Below are 22,054 nucleotides of genomic sequence, written 5' to 3'. Positions count from 1 at the left end.
ACCATTCCAGTGTCCCATTACCTGGCTATTTTGCCCCATTTACCATAAACACTAATGCGTGCATACTGCTTTATTTCTACAATGATTATTTGGATTTTATTTTTACATTTTACAGCACAACAATGCACAAACACTAATAGACATCTGGTAAATAAAGCAAGACTATCTCAAAATGAAAATAGACTTGGCATTAAAACTTCTCTGCCCTTGAAACTCGCATTCAGTGAAACAGCATTGAAACCCACACCACATCCAAAGAAAATGCATCTGGCCAGTGGTGGATAGAGATTATCTTTGGGCTGTTTTCAAATCATTGGCCCCTTGCACACAAAACAAGAAAGATATATGTGTTCTTTTCTTTGATACACCTTCCTGACTTTATTCCTTGTATAATACAACACACTTGTTAGAGCGCATTTTAAAATTATTGTTTGAACATTTTTCCAGTATACTGCACTATAGGCAATGAAACAAAATGCATGAACCAATAATGACCAAACTGCCCAGTTCAGAACATTTCCATCATAAAAGTCTACTTCCACACCCACACTATAAATAGAATGACAGTAGTGTAAGCCATAGGCATCTTGCACAGCTTCTGGCACTTATTTTCAATTTCATTTTTTTTTAGTGTGGGGACAAAAGGTCAAAAAACAGGGACACATTTTAAACATTCCTTGTATAATTTTGTAAAGTTGCTAGAATAAAATGTGTTACCACCATGCATTTCACTGGCAAGTCTTGAACCCAGGACTGTATGCACTAAAGTCAGAGCAGCATACCACTATGCCAAATCAGCAGCTTCCTGAAAAGTAGGAAGACTGAAAATTAATGGCTATCATTTAGTGAATTCATTTCTCAATTCTCACCATAGCTCTCAACCTCTTAGCGCAAAAAACCTGGGCAAAGCTCATAAGTGGCAGTGGTTAGGGACTTTAGGCTCTTTTTACCCTGTACTCAAGGTACAGGGTTTGAGTCTGAATACCTCTAGTCACCATGTGTATTAAATTGTGGGGCATTTACACACACACACACACACACACACGCAGTTAGTTTCCTTACACACACACCCAAACCTTAGTTTTCATTCCGCTGCAGCAGCGTTAGTGCTGTATAGTCCAAATTAGTCCTAGTGCTAGTTTCCAAACGTTAGTTTCCAATTCTGCCGCATCAACAATTTGTTGCCATTCCTGCTCGCATTTGAGCAGCCAGGCCAGCCGGAAATGCGTGAGCTCCTTGAGCTCAGTTCCGACAGGCTGCCCTGAGGGAGTTGACATTATCATGCACGTGATTACATCAGCTCTAACAGTGCGAACATTAGAAAACAAAAGAAAAAAATCGGAAATGAAGGGGTGCCACTCAGGAATCAAGGCACCCCTTCATTTGAACCCCAAAACTGTGTAAAAACTGAGTAATTTGGCATGGTTGGGAGGTATGCTCGATATAGTTAGGGGAGGTGGGTGGCGAAGCCCTCCACCTAGGTAGGTTTGAAATGCTGTGTTTTGTGAGACAGGGAGGTGTTGGCTAACTAGTTACTTTCCCTGGCAAAAAAAATGAACGTTCGCTGAATGAACGTTCAATGGTTAACATTTGATGTTTAGCCATTCAATGGAAATGTTATTTGATGGTAAAACATAGACCCGTCTGCAGCATCATTGTATCAGTGTTTTATTTCTGAGGAGTACCAGTGTGTCTGCAGTGTCATTGTATGGATGTTTGTCTGTGTAGTACCAGTGTGCCTGCAGAATAGTTGTATGGGTGCTTGCCATCTGACTAGTACCAGTGTGTCTGCAGAATAGTTGTATGGGTGTCTGAGTGGTATAGTGTCTGCAGCATTGTTGTATGGTTATTTACTGTCTGAGTAGTACCAATGTGCCTGCAGTATTGTTGTATTGGTGTTTATTTTCTGAGTAGCACCAGTGTGTCTTCAGCACAGTTCTATGGGTGTTTACTGTCTGAGACTGTCCATGTGCCTTCAGCATTGTTAAATTAGTGTTTGAATAGTATTGATGTGCTTGCAGCATCATTGTATGGGTGTTTATTGTCTAAGTAGTACCAGTTTGTCTACAGCACCATTGTATGGGGTTTTACTGTCTGGATAGTACCAGTGTACCTGCAGCATTGTTGCATTAGTGTTAGTCCGAGTTGTAACAGTATGCCTGTAGAAATGTTATATGGGTGTTTACCATCTGAGTATTACCAGTGTGCCTGCAGCATTGTTGGATGGGTGTTTATTGTCTTAGTAGTACCATTGTGCCTGCAGCATTGATGTATGGGTATTTACAATCTGAGTAGCACCAGTGTGTCTGCAGCATCATTGTATGGGTGTTTTCTGTCTAAGTAGTATCGGTGTGCCTGCAGCATCTTTGTATGGGTGTTTTCTAAGTAGTATCAGTGTGCCTGCAGCATCTTTGTATGGGTATTTGCAATCTGTGTGGTACCAATGTGTCTGCAGCATTGTTTTATGTGTCTTTACCATCTAAGTAAAACCAGTGTGTCTGCAGCATTGTTGTATGTGTTGTTGCAGTCTGAGTAGTACCAGTGTGTCTGCAGCAGTGTTGCATCGGTGTTTACAGTTTGAGCAGCACCAGTCTGCCTGTAGGATCGTTGTATGGGTGCTTATGATCTGAGTTGTACTGGTGTGCCTGCAGCATTGTTGCATCAGTGTTTGAGTAGTACCAGTGTACCTACAGTATCATTGTATGTGTCTCTGCATTCTGAGTAGTACCAGTGTGGCTGCAGAATTGTTGTGTGGGTGTTCACAATCTAAGTAGTGCCAGTACACCTGTAGCATTAATGTACGTGTCTTTAATATTTGAGTAGTACCACTGTGCCAGCAACATGGTTGCATTAGTGTTTGAGTAGTACCAGTGTGCCCGCCGCATCATTGTAGGTGTCTTTAATATCTGAGTAGTACCAGTGTGCCTGCAAATAGGTTGCATTAGTGTTTGAGTAGTACCAGTGTGTCTGCAGTATTGTTGTATGGACGTCTGAGTAATACCAGTGTGACTTCAGAATAGTTGAATGGGTGTTTACCATCTACATAGTACCATTGTGGCTGCATTATCATTGTATGGATGTTTGAGTACTACCAGTGTGCCTGCAGCATCATTTGTATGGGTGTTTGAATAGTACCAGTGTGCCGACAATATCTTTGCATGGGTGACTGAAGGCTACCAATGTGCCTGCAGCATCGTTTTGTGGATGTTTACCATCTGTGTGTGGGTGTTTACAATCTGAGTAGTACCAGTGTGCCTGCAGCGTTGTTGCATTAGTGTTTGAGTAGCACCAGTGTGCCTGCTGCAGTGTTGTATGGCTTCTTATTGTTTGAGTAGTACCAGTGTGTCTTCAGCAACATTGTATGGGTGTTTACTGTCTGAATAGTGTCAGGGTGTCTGCAGCATTGTTGCTTGGGTATTTGCTGTTTAAGTGGTAACAGTGTGCCTGCAGAAATGTTATATGGGTGTTTACCATCTGAAATAGTACCTGTGTGCCTGTAGCACCATTCTGTCAGTGTTTACTGTCTCAGTAGTACCAGTGTGCTTGCAGCATCTTTTTATGGGCATCTGAATAGTACCAGTTTGTCTGCAGAATCGTTTTATGGGTGTTTACCATCTAAATAGTACTAGTGTGTCTGCAACATTGTTGTGTGGGTGTTTACAATCTGAGTAATACCAGTATGCCTGCTGTAATTTTGCATCAGTTGACTGTTTATTGTCTGAGTAGTACCAATGTGTCTGCAGCACCATTGTATGGGTATTTACTGCCTGAGTATTACCAGTGTGTGTGCAGTATTGTTGTATGGTTATTTGCTGTCTAAGTAGTACCTGTGTGCCTGCAGAAATGTTGTGTGGGTGTTTACGTATGAAGAGTACCAGTATGCCTGTAGCATCGTTCTGTTGATGTTTACTGTCTCAGTATTACCAGTGTGCCTGCAGCATCTCTTTATGGGCATTTCAGTAGTACCAGTGTGTCTTTGGCATTGTTGTATGGTCTTTACAATCTGAGTAATACTAGTGTGTCTGCAACATCATTGTATGGGTGTTTACTATCTGAGTAGTACCAGTGTATCTGCAGCATTGTGCATGGTTGTTTACTATCTGAAGAGTACCAGTGAGGCTGCACAATTTTTGTTGTATTAGTCTCTGAGTTGTAACAGTGTGCCTGCAGCATCTTTGTATGGGTGTTTGCAATCTGAGCAGTACCAGTGTCTGCAGTATTGTTGTATGGATTTTTACAATCTGAGAAGTATCAGTGTGCCTGCAGCATTGTCATGAGGGTGTTTATTGCCTGAGTAGTATCAGTGTGTCTGCAGCATCATTGTATGGGTGTTTACAGTCCGAGTAGTACAGGTCTGCCTGCAGGATCGTTGTATGGTTGTTTGCAATCTGAGTTGTACCAGTGTGTCTGCAGCATTGTTGAATGGGTGTGTACCATCTGAGTAGTACCAGTGTGCCTGCAGGATTATTATATGAGTGTTAATTGTCTGAATAGTGCCCGTGTGCCTGCACTATTTTTGTTATATTAGTTTTTGTCTGAGTAGTAGTGATCTTGCAGCATCGTTGTATGGGTGTCTGAGTAATACCAGTGTTCCAGCAACATTGTTGTATGATTAAGTAGTACCAGTGTGCCTGCAACATTTTTGTATGGGTGTTGGAACAGTATCAGTGTGCTTGCAGCCTCGTTTTGTGGATATTTACCATCTGAGTAGTAACAGTGTACCTGCAGCATCTTTGTATGATTGTTTGCAATCTGAGTAGTACCAGTGTGTCTGCAGCATTGTTGTATGAGTGTTTACTGTCTGAGTAGTACCTGCAGAACTGTTGTATGGGTGTTTATTGTCTGAGGAGCTAGTACCTGTGTGTCTGCAGCATCATTCTGTGGGTGTTTGCAGTACGAGTTGTACTAGTGTCTGCAGCATTGTTGTATGGCTGTTTACAAAATGAGTAGTATCAGTGTGCCTGCAGTGTCATTGTATGGATGTTTACATTCTGAGTAGTGCCAGTGTGTCTGCAGCATTGTTGTATGAGTGTTTATAACCTGAATAGTACCAGTGTGCCTGCAGCATCGTTGTATGAGGTACCATTGTGCCTGTGTCATCATTGCATGGGGTGTTTACTGTCTAAGTAGTACACTTTACTCTGCTGCCAAACTAATTTTGTCGTGTTTAGTTGCATACATGAGTCATACCAACACTTCTGGATACTCTTCTATTCCTGTTACATGTTTATTTCCCTTACAGGTATGTATGGTTTATATAGGAGATGCGTAAGTAACCTGTTTGAAAATCATTTCAACACATAAACTGATCTTGTGCGATTCTTGTGTTAAGCATACACCTTTTGTGGCTTCTTCATAGAGAGAAATAAGGACTGTTACTGACTTGTTCCTGTCTAGATAGGAAAAGATTTGCTATGTAATTAATACTTAAGACAACAGAATAATCATGATTATGGCAATATACTCACTAGTTTTTTTTATATTTGCCACTTTTAAATCAGGTTTGGGAAAACATTACATTTTCACATCTGCGCTGGACTGTATGCAGCAGTCAGTGCCATCTTAAAAAAAAAAAAAAGAATCACATCATGAAAACATTTAATGTAAAGTTGTTCTATCTCGTCTTCATTCTCACTGATGGATTCGGAGATGATCCTTGGCTCCGACTTGGCCAAATGCAAAAGCTCGAAGTCTTCAAGCAGCTCGTGGCCTACTCCCTGTCCCATGATGCAGTGGTGCTTCCCTTAGATCTCGTTTGCCACTGCAACATATCGAGAGTTCTTTGACAGCTCTGGCCAGTATAAGTGACATTTCTTTATAATTCTTTATATTTCTCAGTAGTTATTGGTATTTCTATTTCTTAGCTTCTAGTGAATTCTAGTGTTAGGTAGTTTGAACTTAGTGTGTGCATTATTGTTATTAGTGGCCGTCTTTTTTCTAGGCCGATTTCTCACAACTCGTTTAAGTTAGAGAGTTGTTTAGTTAGAGTTTTCTCCCTACCCTTATTGTGTGCTGTAGTATTAAAGTTAGAGTATGTTAAGCTTGAGCCTGGATTTTTTTTTTTTTTTTTTTTTTAGGGCAGTAGTTGCTTATTCTCTGTGTATTGTAGTATTGGAAATTGGAATAGTTAGAGCCCTGTTTTTTTTCTGTTAGGGCTATTTTATATAAATATATATATATATATATATATATATATATATATATATATATATATATATATATATATATAGTATTGTGTGCTTCCTTATAGTTAGACATATAGTGTGTTCTGTTGTGTTTAAGAAATTGTAGGAATTAGAGCCCTGCTTTTCCTTTTAAGGCTGTCTTATATATAGCATTGTGTGTTTTCTTCATATAGTGTATTTTTGCCTATTAACAGTTACATTCTTGTATAGCCATGTCTCAAGAAAAAGCTAAGTCTGGTTTCAAGAAGTGTCCTAAATGTGGGCAAAAGATGTTGATTACAGATGGGCACACAGAGTGTATTTATTGTTTAGGTGAGGTCCACCTCCAAGAGAATTGTGCCATCTGTCATTTGTTTAGCTCTCGTGTTCTTCATGAGCGTAAGAGCAAGTTAATAGCCAAGGGATTATCGAAGTCCTCTTTCCAGGAATCCTTAGATAAGGACAAACAAGAAAAACCTGCAAAATCCCCTATGACTTTGTCTTCTAGTTCGGAGCCGAAAAAGGGTTCATCGACCTACAAACCAATTCGGTCTACCACCTTGGCTCCTTTGCTTACAGAACCGGAGGTTGTTGTTAGTAGGAGCCGGCCTCTGGTATTGGAGCCAGTATCTCCTACTCTAAAGTGTCCAATACTGCAATCAGTGGCCTCTTCTATTGCTTCTTCCCAGTCAAAACTATCTGATAAGTATGTGGATCGTGTGGTGCAGAGGCTTCTGCAGACACAGGCACTAGCAGATATTTTGTCTGGGCCGATCCTTGGGGCTTCGGAACCGACTAGGACCAAGCCCATTTCCACTGTTCCTCCTCTGATTCGATCCGAAGTTTCAGAGCCGGTGTGTTCGGTACCGATGATCATGGAACCACCGGAGCCGACATCCATTCCATGCCTGTCTGTTCCAGCTGCTCTGACTTCTTCGGTGCCGACCTTAGAGTCGGGAGCTGACACTCACCAGTCAGGTCTGGAGAGGATAGTTGTACCGACCTGTCGGTTCCGACTTTGCCTCTTGGGGCCTCAGCTCAGGTGAGTTCGGCACCTACCTCGGGCTCGGAGCCCACTGCTTCGGTGCCTTGGAGATTACCTGTTTCTATGGATCCAGGTATCTCTTCAGATCGGAGCCGGGGGGGGCCTTCTATGCCATGAGGAGGGCATTGTCCCCTCGGGCATCCACATCATCAGTACCAGCAACCTCCTCCCCTAAAGTGCCTGTGTCTGCCTCTGCTTCACTGATCCCTCAAAAGTGTAGAGACCCGGAGCCTCAGGTAGCCCCATTGGGTGATCCTTGTTCTTCCGGGGCCTCCCCAGAAGCTCCCACTGAGGAGGTTCCCAGGAAGAGGCATTGCAAGAGGAAGCATCTGGATTACCCATAGGAATCCATCACATCGGATACTGACTTAGATGAGTCAGAAAAAGGGTCCCCACTGTCCCCCTCTGAAGATATCTCTTTCGGTGATATCTTGGAAATGCTGAAAGAGAGGGGTGGCTGGAAGCCCATTAACCCTACTGATGATGAGTCAGTACTCCTGAAGGCTTTCAAGTCTCTACCCTCCACCTCTTGGATGACTCCGCCTTTTTATGAGTTGATAGACCTCCTTTCTTGAAAGGCATGGGAGTCCCCCAGATACCATGGAACCTGTCCCTCAGAGGCCTAACAAATTCATAACGTCACCCCAGGACAAGGTTTTCCTTACCAAAGGAGTACCCATTGATGCTATGGTGGTGGCGGCAGCCACCAAAAAGTTGTCGTCAGAGACCTCTACATCTTTTCATCCTCCTAATAGGGATTCTGGGATCATGGGCAGATACGGAAAGCGCATGTTTAGTTCAGCGGTTTTTGCTCTTCGATCCCTGAACTATCTTACAGATTTTATTAGACTACACAGAGATCTCCTTAAGGAGGTGAGAGATTCTCTACAGGGTGCAGTAGCTGCGGGGGTCTCAGACAAGGTAACTTCCCAGCTTGCTACCCTAAATTCCTTCATAAACTCTTCCATGCATCTGATTTCATATGCAGCTGATGGAACGAGCAGGGCAGCGGGTGCAGGAATTGCTCTTAGGAGACGCTCCTGGATACGCTTATGTTCCTTTGCGGAGCCCTATAAGTCATCCTTTGTTAACACCCCCTTTGATGGTTCATCCCTTTTTGGACCAAAAGTGAAGAGAACGCTTACCAGGTGTGAGCAAGATGGAAAGACTCTGTCCGCTGTAGGAGTCCGTTTTTCCCACCCCTACCAGACCTTATCCTAAAGTTCGGAAAAGTGGGAAAATGTGGTTCCGTAAATACCAAGGAGCTTTCTTTGACACACGTGATGAAACCCCCTCTAGAGGCAGAGGAGGCTGTAATAATGGAAGATGCTGTCCACGCAGCAGAGGGAGCCTGCAAAATTAGGGCGACAAGGATCAGTTCTTTGGGAAGCCCTATCGGCGCTCCTGAATGGAGCACCATCTGTCCATCTCTGGAGGTAGTTGGGGGACGCTTATCTTTGTACCCAGACACCTGGCTAAAAATCACAAAAGACCGTTTGGTACAAAGCATAATATCCAGTGGATACTCCATTCCCTTTGCCACCCCTCCACCTCTTGTGAAAAAAATCCCGGACGTTCCACCCAGTCACAGGGAACAAGCAACCATAGAAATTGCAAGGTTGCTAGAAAAAAAAGAGTCATCCAACCAGTCCCAGCAGACCAGAGAGGATCCAGAACTTTACTCAAGGTTCTTTTTAGTTCCAAAGAAAACAGGGGACTGGAAGCCCATTTTGAATCTCAGCAGATTGAACAAATTTTTCAAAAAAACAAATCTCCGGATGGTCACGCTACAGTCTGTACTTCCCTTTCTGGGGAAAGACGATTGGATGTGCTCAGTAGATCTCCAGGATGCGTACTACCACATAAAAATGGCCAGACCATCCAGAGATAATCTGCGCTTTGGCTGGGTGCCAGTCACTTTCAGTTTCGAGATCTGTCCTTTGGCCTCACTTCAGTCCTCAGTGTTCACCAAATGCATGGCAGTAGTCACGGCTCATCTGAGACGTTTAGGATTCCAGGTGTTTCCATATTTAGACTACTGGCTCCTCACTGCCACCACTGTGCATCGACTCATACAAGCATGGGTTACAACCTTAAATCTTTGCAGTCAAGTGGGTATTACCATAAACTCAGAAAAATCTGCCTTATCGCCATCCAAACGTACCGTTTTCATTGGAGCACATCTCAACACCATCTCTATGACCGTAAAGCTTCCAATGGAAAGAGTTGGGACTCTTCAATAAGTCCTGAACCAGCCCCAGCTTCAACTGTGCTCAAGGTGTTAGGGACAATGGCGGCAGCAGTCTTTGCCATGACCTTAGGTCGAATGCATATGCGGATACTGCAGTGACTCCTGTTCACACAGTGATCCTCTCAAGAGCTTCCAATGTCTTACCCAATAATAACAAATTCATGCAAGAAGGATTTTCACTGGTGGCTGACTTCTCCTCAAGTAACAATAGGACGCCCTTTTGTTCTTCCCACTCCTGTTGCCACTGTGACCACGGACGCCTCTCTGATGGGGTGGGGGGGCATTTTCAGGGAAGGACAGCCCAAGGCACATGGAGGAAACACAAGGTGCATCTGCATATAAATGTCCTAGAGATTAGAGCAGTACTACTAGCGTTGCAGTCCTTTCAACACTTTCTTCCTCTAGGGACTATTGCAATATGGACTGGCAGCATGTCGGTGGTCTGGTATATAAACAAGGAGGAACCAGATCCTACCCCCTATGTCAATAGGCCCTGAGAGTATGGCAATGGGCAGCATCCACCCAGCGCTTTCTGATAGCATCGCACATCCCGGGGAGATCCAATGTCATAGCAGACAAATTGAGCAGAGCGATTATATTGCCTCACAAGTGGTCTCTGAAGAAAAAGGTAGCAGAAAGGATATTCTGCATATGGGGCCAGCCTTGCTGTGACCTTTTTGCAACTCCCACCAACACCAAATGCAGCAACTACACTGCCCTAATCCCCAATCTGAGGGATACCCCCAGGGATGTGCTCGTACACAATTGGCCCCCGGGTCTCCTTTACATTTTCCCCCATTTCCTCTTATACCCAAATTCTTACAGAAAGCCAGGACTCTGGGAAGGACCATCATTCTTATAGCCCCTTATTGGCCTCGTCAGATTTGGTTCCCCTTTTTTCAGCCTCATCTATTGGAAGAACCATGGATTCTGGACCCAGTTCCGGATCTTCTGATGCATTCATCAGGGGCTATTCATCCTGAACTTCATACCCTCAGATTGACGGCTTGGCTGCTCCAATTCCAAGAATAGACAGGTTCCACAATCTCTCACCTGCAGCTCAGAACATCGTAACATCTGCTCATAAATTATCTGCCAGGAAGCTATACCTTAGTAAATGGGAAAGATTTTCCATATGGGCATCCCAAAACAATGCTGACCCATATTTGGCTTCGATTTTGTCCATTTTAGAGTTTCTGACCAAGCTTTTTAATGAAGGGGCTGCTGCATTAACCATCAGGGTTCAATTGGCAGCAATTTCTAATTTTCATATTGGCGATCAAGGGGCTTCTATCATGTCCCATAGACTTTCTAAAGCCTTCCTTAAAGGTACTATCCATTTGAGACCACCTATTAGATGCCCAACTACACCATGGAACCTAAATTTTGTTCTTTCTCAAATCATCTTACTCCCTTTTGAACAAGCCTCATCTTGCGACCTGAAGTATTTATCATGGAAAACAATCTTTCTAGTAGCTATTACTTCTGCTCAAAGGGTCTCGGAATTACAAGCCTTGTCCATCAAACCCCCATACTTGATTTTTCACAATGACAGAGTTCCACTGAGAACAAATCCTTCAATCCTACCTAATGTTTGTTCAGAAAAAAACCTCAAGCAGACTATAGAATTACCTGTTTTTTCCCCTAAATATACTACTAAGATGGAACATATGCTGCACAAACTTGACATCCATAGGCAGCTTCAATTCTGTTTACACAGGACTGAGGATTTTAGAAAATCAGAACAGCTTTTCGTCTCCTTTTCTGATTCAAAGAAGGGTACTCCAGTGATTTTTACCACCAGAGGTACCCTTCTTTGAATCAGAACAGCTTTTCGTCTCCTTTTCAAATTCAAAGAAGGGTACTTCGGCGGTTTTTACCACCAGAGGTACCCTTCTTTGAATCAGAACAGCTTTTCGTCTCCTTTTCAGATTCAAAGAAGGGTACTTCGGTGGTTTTTACCACCAGAGGTACCCTTCTTTGAATCAGAACAGCTTTTCGTCTCCTTTTCAGATTCAAAGAAGGGTACTCCGGTGGTAAAAACCACTCTGTCAAAATGGTTGTCAGATTGCATTTCCTTCACATATAGTTCTAGACACGTGCCACTGAATCATAAAGTAAAGGCCCACTCAATTAGAGCTGTTTCCACATCTTTAGCTTTTCTGGCTAAGCTACCTATAGATTCCATTTCTGCAGCAGCCACGTGGTCATACCTCATACCTTTATCACTCAGTACAAATTGGATAGGGCCTCCATTGGTTCCATGGTCCTGAAGAATATACTTCCCTGAGCCACCCAAGAAAGATGGTGCTTGGGATGCTAACCCATCAGTGAGAATGAAGGCGAAATAGAACAAACTTCACATAAAGAAGTTATGTACTCACCATAACATTCCATGTGAGTTGTTCATCTCGCCTTCATTCTTACGTCCCACCCACCAACCCCCTACCATGATATTCTTGAGGACCGGGAAGTTCAGGCAAATTATGGTGATGTTTTGTCCTTATCTACTGTATTCTTATTTTTCTTATTGGGGGAGTTATCTGTTGGTATAGTTGGCTGCAAACAAGATCTGAGGGAAGCACCACTGCATCATGGGATAGGGAGTAGGCCACGAGCTGCTTTAAGACCTCGAGCTTTTGTATTTGGCTGAGTCGGAGCTAAGGATCGTCTCTGAACCCATCAGTGAGAATGAAGGCGAGATGAACAACTCACATGGAATGTTATGTTGAGTACATAACTTCTTTTTTTTATGTCACTGGTAAGATACAAGAAATCAGCAAGAAGGTGTGTGTGCATTTCTAAATGTAAAAGTTGATGTTGCTTCCATATCATTATTCAGGAGTCATTTATCTGGAAGTGGGCATTTTTGAAGGCGTTTGGTCTCAATCTGAGAAGCACATGTCCAGACAGAAGTGCAGTTATTTTTCAGTCATGTAGACATAGAAAAGAAATATGGCATCACAACTGCAGAACAAGGTTTGAATCCCACCAGCACCTTATATGAATACTACATGACCTTAAACAACTCATTTAACTTCTTTCTGCTGTTGATTCCCCCACCCAACTGCCAGGAAAGGAGCTGCATTTTCAGTGGGCTTACATGTTAGTGCAATAAAGGAATATTATAGAGCTGTTTTGCTGACAAATAAATATTTTGTGTTTTACCTTTGTCTAGAATCAAGAGCAGTTGCAAGAAGATGACTCCGACCTTATTCTTAATGACAACGACCTTACCCTGACCTATGGAGATACAGAAATAACTGCTAATGGCGCCTCTGGTTCACATACCTCTACAGCTGGCTTTACTGGCAAAAGAACACACAGTGGCTCTGAAGGGCAACTTGATGGAGATTTGGATGCACCAGATCATGAGTACATCAGCAGAGGCACCAGACTAGTGTTTCCTTTGGAGGATCATGTAGGAATGCAATAAGGATGGATTATTCTGAGATTATCTTGGATAAGAGTATTTTTAGACCTTCATAATCCCTGAAGTGACCAAGATATGGGATTACCTTTAGGTAATAAATTAGCTTCTTGCTTCACTTCTGGACTAATCAAGAAGTGTTTGCTCACACGGAAACCCCCTTTTGTGAAAACATACTAGTATTTAATCGCATAAAACAGCAACTTTTGAGGTCCAGGCAGCAGACTTTACCTGTTCAGTATTTTCATGTGGCATTCGCACACCTTTTCTGCTTAACTGCATTTATTTGTAAAGGAAATGCAGTGTTTTCTTAGCATTTGCAGGACTGGTTATAATATGATTAAAATGTGCTATTTGCTTTCATAGCTTCAAATACTTTACCACATGCAGTTAACACCCATCTGTGAAAGATGGCAAAAGATGATGCTTTACTTACAGGGCATCTAGCAAACTCTCTACGTCACAGCTAAGTGTGTATAGAGATATTCAGCAGAATTCCACTATGTCAACATTAAGGGTATGCAGCTTCAGAGAATATTGGATACAGATTTTATTTCTCTTTCAAATGGTGACAAAGCAATTTTATAAAATGTATCTTCAAACATGAGTAGCGAGCTCAAGATCATCATGTTTCTTTTATGTTTTTAAGTTTCAAGTGCATTGTGTTTGCAACTCAATGAAGAGTGACCCTTGTTATAAAGCCAGTGCATATATTTTTTTTTCATGAAGCCAGACGGCAAGCTGCCCCTTTGCTCTAAGAAGAGAGTGCTAATCCAGGTTGTCACTGCAGATCTACATAACTGCTTTGCATCTGTGTACATTGCATCTAATCTTAGGACAAAACAGATGGTGTGGTATTTTAATTCAGCAAAGCTCTAAAGTGACAGATCCAGAAGAGAGAGAGAATTTCCACTGATAATGTCAGACATATTTGATTGCCAAATCTCAGAGCTGGCTTACTTTGCTGTTAATTCGTAGCACACCTGTTCTCATATCACTTGTTTATATTAGGGAGAGCAACACACTGTTGTCAGTGTAACGAACATTTTGCTTTCACACGTTTCCTCAGTTTAGTTGCACTGTATGCAGTCCATATGGACATTTGGCAACAAGGGAGTAAAGACACAAGTTTGATTATTAAAAACAACCTCAAGTCTTTAGTGTGTTTATTTCATTATGTAACTGTGTAGCTTGCATCATTATCTCATTTCTTGGAAGTTTATTAGATTTCCCTGGACTCAAACGATGAACAGAGAGTTCTACTTTTTGTTCTGCTGTAACAGTAGAAACTTTGTTTAAGACTTTAATGATGGAATAACTGTACATGTCTGCTGCATCGTACAAGCAGACAAAGCAACAAGGCATGAAGTTTGAATGAAGAAAGAAAAAAGTGTGTGTTTGCTTCTTTTTCCCCCCATACTATGCTCTTCAGAAAACTACAAGATTTCTGTCCACACTTTGCTGTTTGATCTCTGGGTATTGTCAGATATAGAGTCTTGCTGATTAATAGAACTAGTGGCTAGGAATTAACAGCTAGTTGATTTTTAGGAAGATTGAAGGGAAGGGGTGTCAGAAAATGAATGAACAAAGGAATGAATGGAATTGGAATTTTCAGGTCAAATAAAATTATCAACGTGAGAAAATATGTTAAATAAACCTTATACGCTGTTTCCAGATGCACTTGACTTCCTTGTTCAGTTACTGTATTGGTCCATGTTTATCTCCAGGCCTTACAGTTGGACAACATAGTGAATATCCGTGAGGAAAATGATTTCAGTTTTAGATTCACCTGTTGAGTCTGGGTGTTATGGCTGGGCCACTAATTGTAGTCTCATAGCGATGTTATGGCTAACATGCAGCAACAGTAATGCCATTTTCATTTAAATTATATGTCATTATTAATGATTATAAATTGTGCTTGAGTATTTTTTTTTACAAACGAGTTAAAGCTGCTTTAGTAACAGATTAAAAGTTAGTGTTAATGTGGTCACAATAAACAAAAAAACAGCTGCTGATGATATAAAATGTATAATCACTAAATTAAATCTTATTTATTTTCCCATTCAAATGCAGACTTAACAGACTTGTGTGGTACAGACATATTTTTTAAATTCATTAACCAGGTATGCCCACCGAATACAAGTGTCACTTTTCAGGGGTGACATGGGAACTCATTCAGCGAGTTGCAGAGTCCCATAGCAGTTAAATAATGGTATAAAAATTAAACTGAGGACAGTCCAGTGCCAACCGACACAATGTGTAGTAACCAGGAACCAACTAAAGGCACTTGTGAAGAACCAGGCAAACAACAACCAGGCAGAATTAATAACCTTAAAAACACATTCTTAGACCCATTAGCAGCCACAATTGGCCTTAACTTTGGATCTTCTACATTCTTGTTGGTCTTAGGTATGCCAAAAATAGATGGTACCGTAGGCTTTTCTATTGTTAAATATTCATAAGTCTCTATGTCAACTATCCCCTCTTCTAGCAGCTCTTTCAACACAAAAGTCTACTTTCTTATAAGCAGCATTGATTTTGTTCTTAGAAACCATGGAATATTTGATGTTAAGTTGTCTATCTCGCCTTCATTCTTGCCAGTTGGGTTCAGAGCCAATCCTCGGCTCCGACTTGGCCATCTTCAAAAGCTTGAGAGCTGCTTACTGGCTCAAGACCCCCCCCCCTATATCCCATGATGCCTGGCGCTAGATACCCAGATCTCGTTTGCCGCTTCTTCTATGAGGTTGCGTTTACTGGCTCAGTTTGTATTTTTTTCAATTTATTGATATATATATATATATATATATATATATTTAGAACTTGTTGTATATTATTAGTTAGAATAATTAGTGTTCATACATAGTTGTAGTAGTGTTTAATCCCCCCTTGAAAACTCTTTTTCTTCTTAGAGAGTTTTCCCCTCCCTCACCCACTCCCGTTTTCCTCTTTAATGTAAGCCGTTTCAGTTAGAGGCTTATCCTTGTTTCCTTTTTTAAGGTAGTAAAAAATGTTTTCATTAGAAATTGTGGTAGTTGGTAGGTCCGTTTAGCCTTTCTTATATTATAAAGTGTGTGTGTGCTGTTAGGGTGTGGTAACTTGTGTGGACGGTGTGTGTATTTTTCTAGTTACCTACTTCCCTTTGTACTCTTTGTAATTTGATTTTTCCTTTACAGGAATGTCTAAAGACACAAAAGTGTCTGGATTCAAGAAGTGTGATTCATGCTGTCAGAAAATGTCACTGACAGATGGTCACACTTCTTGTGTCTATTGCTTGAGCGCCCTACACCTGCAGGACTCTTGTTCGGTGTGTCACGCCTTTAGTCCAAGAGTCCTGCAGGAGTGTAGGAATAAGCTTATCCTTAGGGGTTTGCTTAAACCTGAAGGATCACCGGCCAAGGCTCAGTCAGTGAAACCTTCCAAGCCATCGAAGCCGCTGGCTCCCAGTTCGGAGCCGTCGTCGGTTGTGGCATCTGCTTCAACTTCGGTTCCGACTGGAGCCGAAGTACCTATCTCCCAGTCAGCACGACTCTTCTATTGGAACCATCACGGAGTCGAAAACGCTCCAGATTGCCATCCTTAGTGTCGATACATTCGGCTCCGGGGTCGCCCTTGCTGCAGTCGGAGAGAAGTCATTGATCCCACTCTTCTCATTCGTCTAGACTATCTGACCATGATTTGGAGAGACTGGTGAGCAGGCTTTTAAAATCGCAGGCCCTGGCTAAAATGCTATCCAGCCCCCCTCATCAGGGTTTGGCTCTACCTGTCTCTGCAGTAGTTCCTCCTTCGACTCATCCCTTGAGCTCGGAGCCGGAGCATGCTGAGGCTGAGATCGTGGGACCGTCGACACCGATACCTCCCCTTTCGGTTCCGTCGGCTCCGATCTCTTCCATGGTGCCGTCCTTGGAGGGATCTGGGCACGGGGACTCCCTCGTCGGCTCCTAGGGGGCGAGTGGCATCGGACCCTTGTCCGACCCCGTTCTCCCTCTCAGAGCTTCGGCAAAGGTGAGTTCGGCTCCTACATCGTTTTCGGAGCCATCTCTCTTGGTGCTGGGAAGGATTCCGGTCTCTTCGGAGCCGGAGCCTTCTCCGATATCTGGAAGAGGCACCTTTGAGGTAATGAGGAGTGTGCTGGCATCTGAGTCAGCCTCATCGGCTCCTCCCCCCATGGTGCCTGCTCCTGCCTCTGCCCCTCCTCCAAACCCCAAGCGTGGGGAATAAGCGCTCCAGGGCACCCCGTTGGGTGTATCTTCCTCTTCCGAGGCCTCCTCCGTTCATTCAGAGGAGCCCTCTCGAAAGAGGAAATGCAAGAGGAAGCATATTGACTCCCCTGAGTCTGTCACTTCAGATACCGACTTGGAGGAGTCGGAAGGGTCCCCGAGATCCCCTTCTGAGGACGTCTCTTTCTCAGACATCCTTGAGATTCTTAGGCAGAGAGGGAACTGGACTACCCTTAACCCTTCCGAGGATGAGTCGGTATTCCTGGATGCGTTTGGATCCCGACCCTCCACCTCCTGGGTGTCTCCGCCTTTGGATCCACTGATGTCTGTGGTGGCTCGAAAGGCATGGTCAGCTCCAGACACAATGGAACCAACTCCCTGCAGGCCCACAAAATTTATTACTGCCCCACAAGACAAGCAATTTCTGACCAATGGTGTTCCCGTTGATTCCATGGTGGTAGCAGTGGCCACAAATAAGGAGTTGGCTGAAACTTAATCTGTCCATCCCCCTAATAAGGAATCTAGGACGATGGACAGATATGGGAAGCGGATGTTTTCCTCAGCGACCTTCTCCATGAGGTCGCTGAACAATTTGTGCCACTTTACCCGCCTTCAAAGGGATCTCCTTAAAGAGCTAGGAGATACCCTTCAAGATCCATGAGCTGCAGGGGCCCAGGCTAACGTTGCCTCCCAGCTGGCGACTCTTAATTCGGTAGTAAACTCCTACATGCGGCTCATCTGTTATACAGCCGATGGCGTGAGTAGGGCCGCAGGCACAGGTGTGGCTTTGAAGAGGCACACTTGGATGCGGTTATGAAACTTTGCGGAACCCTTTAGGGCGTCTTTCACCAACACCCCCTTTGATGGTTCTGCTCTGTTTGGACCACAGGTGAAGGATACCCTTACCAGGTGTGAACAGGAAGGCAAGACTCTCTCTGTTGTGGGAGTCCGTTTTTCCACTCCTTCAAGACCGTATCCCAAGGGTCAGAAGAGTGGAAAAATGTGGTTCCAGAAACCCTAGGGAGCCGTGCCTGACACATGTGGAGAGTTCCCCTCCAGGGGCAGAGGAGGGAACAACAATAGACCCCACCCTAGGGGCAGAGGGGGTCTGCAAAATCAGGGCCAAAGAGAATCTTTCTCTGACAAGCCCTTCCAGCATCCCTGAAGTGCTGCCCGGCTGTCCACCTTCGGAGGCAGTCGGGGGAAGATCATCGCTGTACCCAAAAGCCTGGCAAAGTATAACACAAGACAAATGGGTACTGTCTATCATATCCGAAGGCTACAAAATCCCCTTCCTTCTCACTCCACACATTCCCAACAAATCCCTTCCAGATGTTCCACCCAGTCTTAAGGGATCAAGCAGTTCAAGAAATTTCAAAACTGCTAAGAAAAAGAGCCATCCAGTCAGTCCCAGCAGACGAGCAAGGATCCAGAATTTACTCAAGGTTCTTTTTGGTATCAAAAAAGACAGGGGACTGGAGACCCATTCTGGATCTCAGCAGACTAAACAGGTCTGTTCAAAGAACGAAGTTCCGGATGGTCACGCTACAGTCCATTTTACCCTTTCTGGGTCAGGACAATTGGATGTGCTCCATAGATCTTCAGGACGCGTACTACCATATTAAAATGGACAGATGCTCCAGAAGATTCCTCCGCTTCCGGCTGGGAGCCAGTCATTATCAGTTCAGAGCTCAGCCCTTTGGTCTCACCACAGCCCACAGGGTGTTCACCAAATGTTTGGCAGTAGTTACCGCTCACCTGAGATGGCAAGGATTCCAGGTGTTTCCATATTTAGATGAATGGCTCCTTACTGCAACCACCAGGCATCACCTGCTGCGAGCCAGAGACTACACCATCCAAACTTGCTCCAAACTAGGCATCACAATAAATTTCGAAAAGTCTGCATTGTCACCTTGTCAATCTATCACCTTTATAGGCGCAAACGTAAATACAAAGGACATGACAGCGAGACTCCCAGTAGACAGAGTGTTAAACATTCGACATGTGCAGGTCTTATTAGGATGCAAAAAAATTCAGGCCAGATTCGTCCTAAGAACATTGGGTCTCATGGCAGCGGCTATCATACTAGTCCCCCTCGCATGTTTTCACATGAGGATTCTTCTGTTCACACAATGGTCCCTCCAGCAACTCCCAGTGTCTCACATGATAATGATCACACAGTCATGCAAAAACCAACTTGTTTGGTGGATGGTTTCCCCATCATTACACCAGGGCAGACCATTTGTTCTTCCTCCTCCAGTAGTTACGGTGACCACGGATGCCTCCATGATCGGGGGGGCATTTTCAGGACAGAACAGTCCAAGGCACCTGGCAGCCTCACGAGTACTATCTGCATATCAATGTCTTGGAGAACAAGGGCCATGCTTTTAGCTTTGCAAGCTCTTCAGAACTCTCTCCCCACCGGGACCATTGCAATTCAAACAGACAATATGTCAGTAGTATGGTACATCAACAAGCAGGGCGGAACCAAGTCCTATCCCTTATGTCGAGAAGCACTCAGACTTTGGCAGTGGGTGATCTCTTCTCAACGGTTTCTGATAGCAGTGCACATGGTCTCTCAATCAGACTGTGGTGGACAAAATCTTCCGCAAATGGGGTCAGCCTTGCTGCGACCTTTTTGCCACCTCCTTCAACAACAAGTGCGACAATTTCTTCTCTCTCCTCCCTCTTCCCAGACACTTCCCCAGAGATGCTCTAGTTCACGATTGGCCTCAAGGACTTCTTTATGCATTCCCTCTGTTTCCCCTGATTCCCAAACTAATACAGAAAGCTACCACATTGGGATGCAAGATGATCCTCATTGCCCCTTACTGGCCTCGACAAATTTGGTTCCCGTTCCTGCATCATCACCTTCTGGAGCAGCCCTGGACCCACTTCCAGACCTCCTGATCCATCAATCGGGCAGGCTGCACCAATCTCTTCAATCTCTCCAGCTCAATGCTTGGTTGCTCCACTTCCGACCTTAGCCAGCCTTCCGAACATCTCCCACGCGGTGCGTGAAATCATCTTATCCTCGCATAAGTCTACCACTAGAAAAACTTATGCTAGTAAGTGGAAACATTTTTCCTTATGGGCAGAGACCAGGAATATAGATCCCTTTTCAGCCCCTGTGCACCATATTTTAGAATTTCTAGCGGAACTTTTTCGAGCTGGATCCTCTTCTGCCACGATTAGAGTTCAGCTAGCTGCAATTTCAAACTTTCATACAGGCCTAGCTGATACAAGCATCATGTCCCATAAGCTTTGTAAAGCCTTTCTTAAAGGGACCACTCTACTCAGGCCCCCAGTAAGAGATCCCCCCGCCTCCGTGGGATCTGAATTTGATTTTAGCTTCCCTGATACTTCCCCCCTTTGAACCTGCAGCTTCTTGTTCTTTGAAGTTTCTTTCTTGGAAAACCCTTCTTCTGGTTGCAATTACATCAGCTAGAAGAGTTTCTGAACTTCAGGCTCTTTGTGTTCGTCCTCCTTACCTAGTTTTTCACAATGATAGAGTTTCTCTTCAGTCTAACCCTTCCTTTCTTCCAAAGGTTGCTTCTGATAATAATTTGAATCAGTCCATTGACCTACCAGTGCTTTTTCTAAATTATTCCAACAAAGCGGAATACAAATTACATCAGTTGGACGTTCATAGACAATTATGCTTTTACTTGCATAGAACCAAGCAAATCAGAAAATCAGACCAGCTGTTCCTGTCCTATGCTGAGGGTAAACAAGGTATACCGGTGTCGAAAGTAACCTTATCTAGGTGGTTACATCTATTATTACATTTATATATCAGTTAAGGAATAAAGAGCTTCCTGCTAAACCAAAAGGTCACTCCACTAGAGCTCTAGCTACTTCAGTGGCCTTTCAGGCAAGATTGCCAATGGAAACTATTTGTGCGGCAGCTACATGGGCCAATCCTCATACCTTCATTTCACATTATAAGCTGGATGTGGCCTCCAGGAGCAGAGCTGATTTTGGTTCCATTGTTCTGAAGAGTCTGTTCCGATGAGCCACCCAGGATTGAGGTGCTAGGGACGCTGTCCCAACCAGCAAGAATGAAGGCGAGATAGACAACTTAACATTAAGAAGTTATGTACCTACCATAATGTTCCATGTTAGTTGTCTTCGTCTCGCCTTCTTTCTTGCATCCCCCTATCCTAGTAGACCGATAAGAGTTCTTTATGTTTTTTTATCACTGGCTGAGTCTTCCCTGGCTATTACTTCTCACTATCAGTCTCTCCAGTAGGTTCATGCATCCTATTACAGTTTACTGTATTATTATTATAATTGTTATTATGTCTGTAGTTAGGTTTACCAAACGAGATCTCGGTATCTAGCACCAGGCGTCATGGGATATAGGGGGGCCTCGAGCCAGTAAGCAGCTCTTGAGCTTTTGAAGATGGCCGAGTCGGAGCCGAGGATCGGCTCCGAACCCAACCAGCAAGAAAGAAGGCGAGAAGAAGACAACTAACATGGAACGTTATGGTAGGTACATAACTTCTTCTTCTCATCATTCAGTTTTTCCATTATTTTAGCTACATATGTCATGGTATCCATAAGTACTGTTCCTCCCCTTTGTCCGGTTTCATCACACTTGGGTACCTATTACCTGCTAATTCCTGAAGCAATTGTTTCTCTTCCAAAGGGAGATGGGAACAAATTCTGTTGTGTTGTATTCCATTCCAACTCTTTTTCTACCAAATTTTAAAAATTAATGATTTGTGGATGTAATGGGGGGATGAAAATGCTTTTCCTTCTTATGCCACCCCCTTGTTCCATTCCATTGACATTACTAGCAAACATCAATTCAAGATTCTTTTTCCTCACAAATAATTTTAAATCTATTAACAGTTTGCGTATGTTACATTTCTTATTGGGTATAAACTTAAGACCTTTGGAAAATAAATCAGAGTGGACTTGAGTTATATTTTCCCCCTATAT

At 43.4% G+C, this 22,054-nt stretch overlaps 1 protein-coding gene across 3 annotated transcripts in view; it reads left to right on the top strand.

Annotated features, from left to right (window-relative positions):
• SLC9A7 (solute carrier family 9 member A7) overlaps nucleotides 1-14,037 on the top strand; it is a 3,436,621-nt gene extending 3,422,584 nt beyond the window's left edge. For all 3 annotated transcript variants that reach the window (XM_044072073.1, XM_044072072.1, XM_044072071.1), the window contains one exon: nucleotides 12,639-14,037. In XM_044072073.1, the coding sequence (XP_043928008.1) occupies nucleotides 12,639-12,896 (258 nt within the window). In that variant the 3' untranslated portion in view covers nucleotides 12,897-14,037. The remainder of the gene's footprint in view (nucleotides 1-12,638) is intronic.
• Nucleotides 14,038-22,054: the final 8,017 nt, after the last annotated feature.

Source organism: Protopterus annectens, chromosome 5.part0 (assembly GCF_019279795.1).
Source record: "Protopterus annectens isolate FY-2018-M chromosome 5.part0, PAN1.0, whole genome shotgun sequence".
NCBI classification, from domain to species: domain Eukaryota; kingdom Metazoa; phylum Chordata; order Ceratodontiformes; family Protopteridae; genus Protopterus; species Protopterus annectens.
This window is presented reverse-complemented; position numbering and strand designations above follow the sequence as displayed.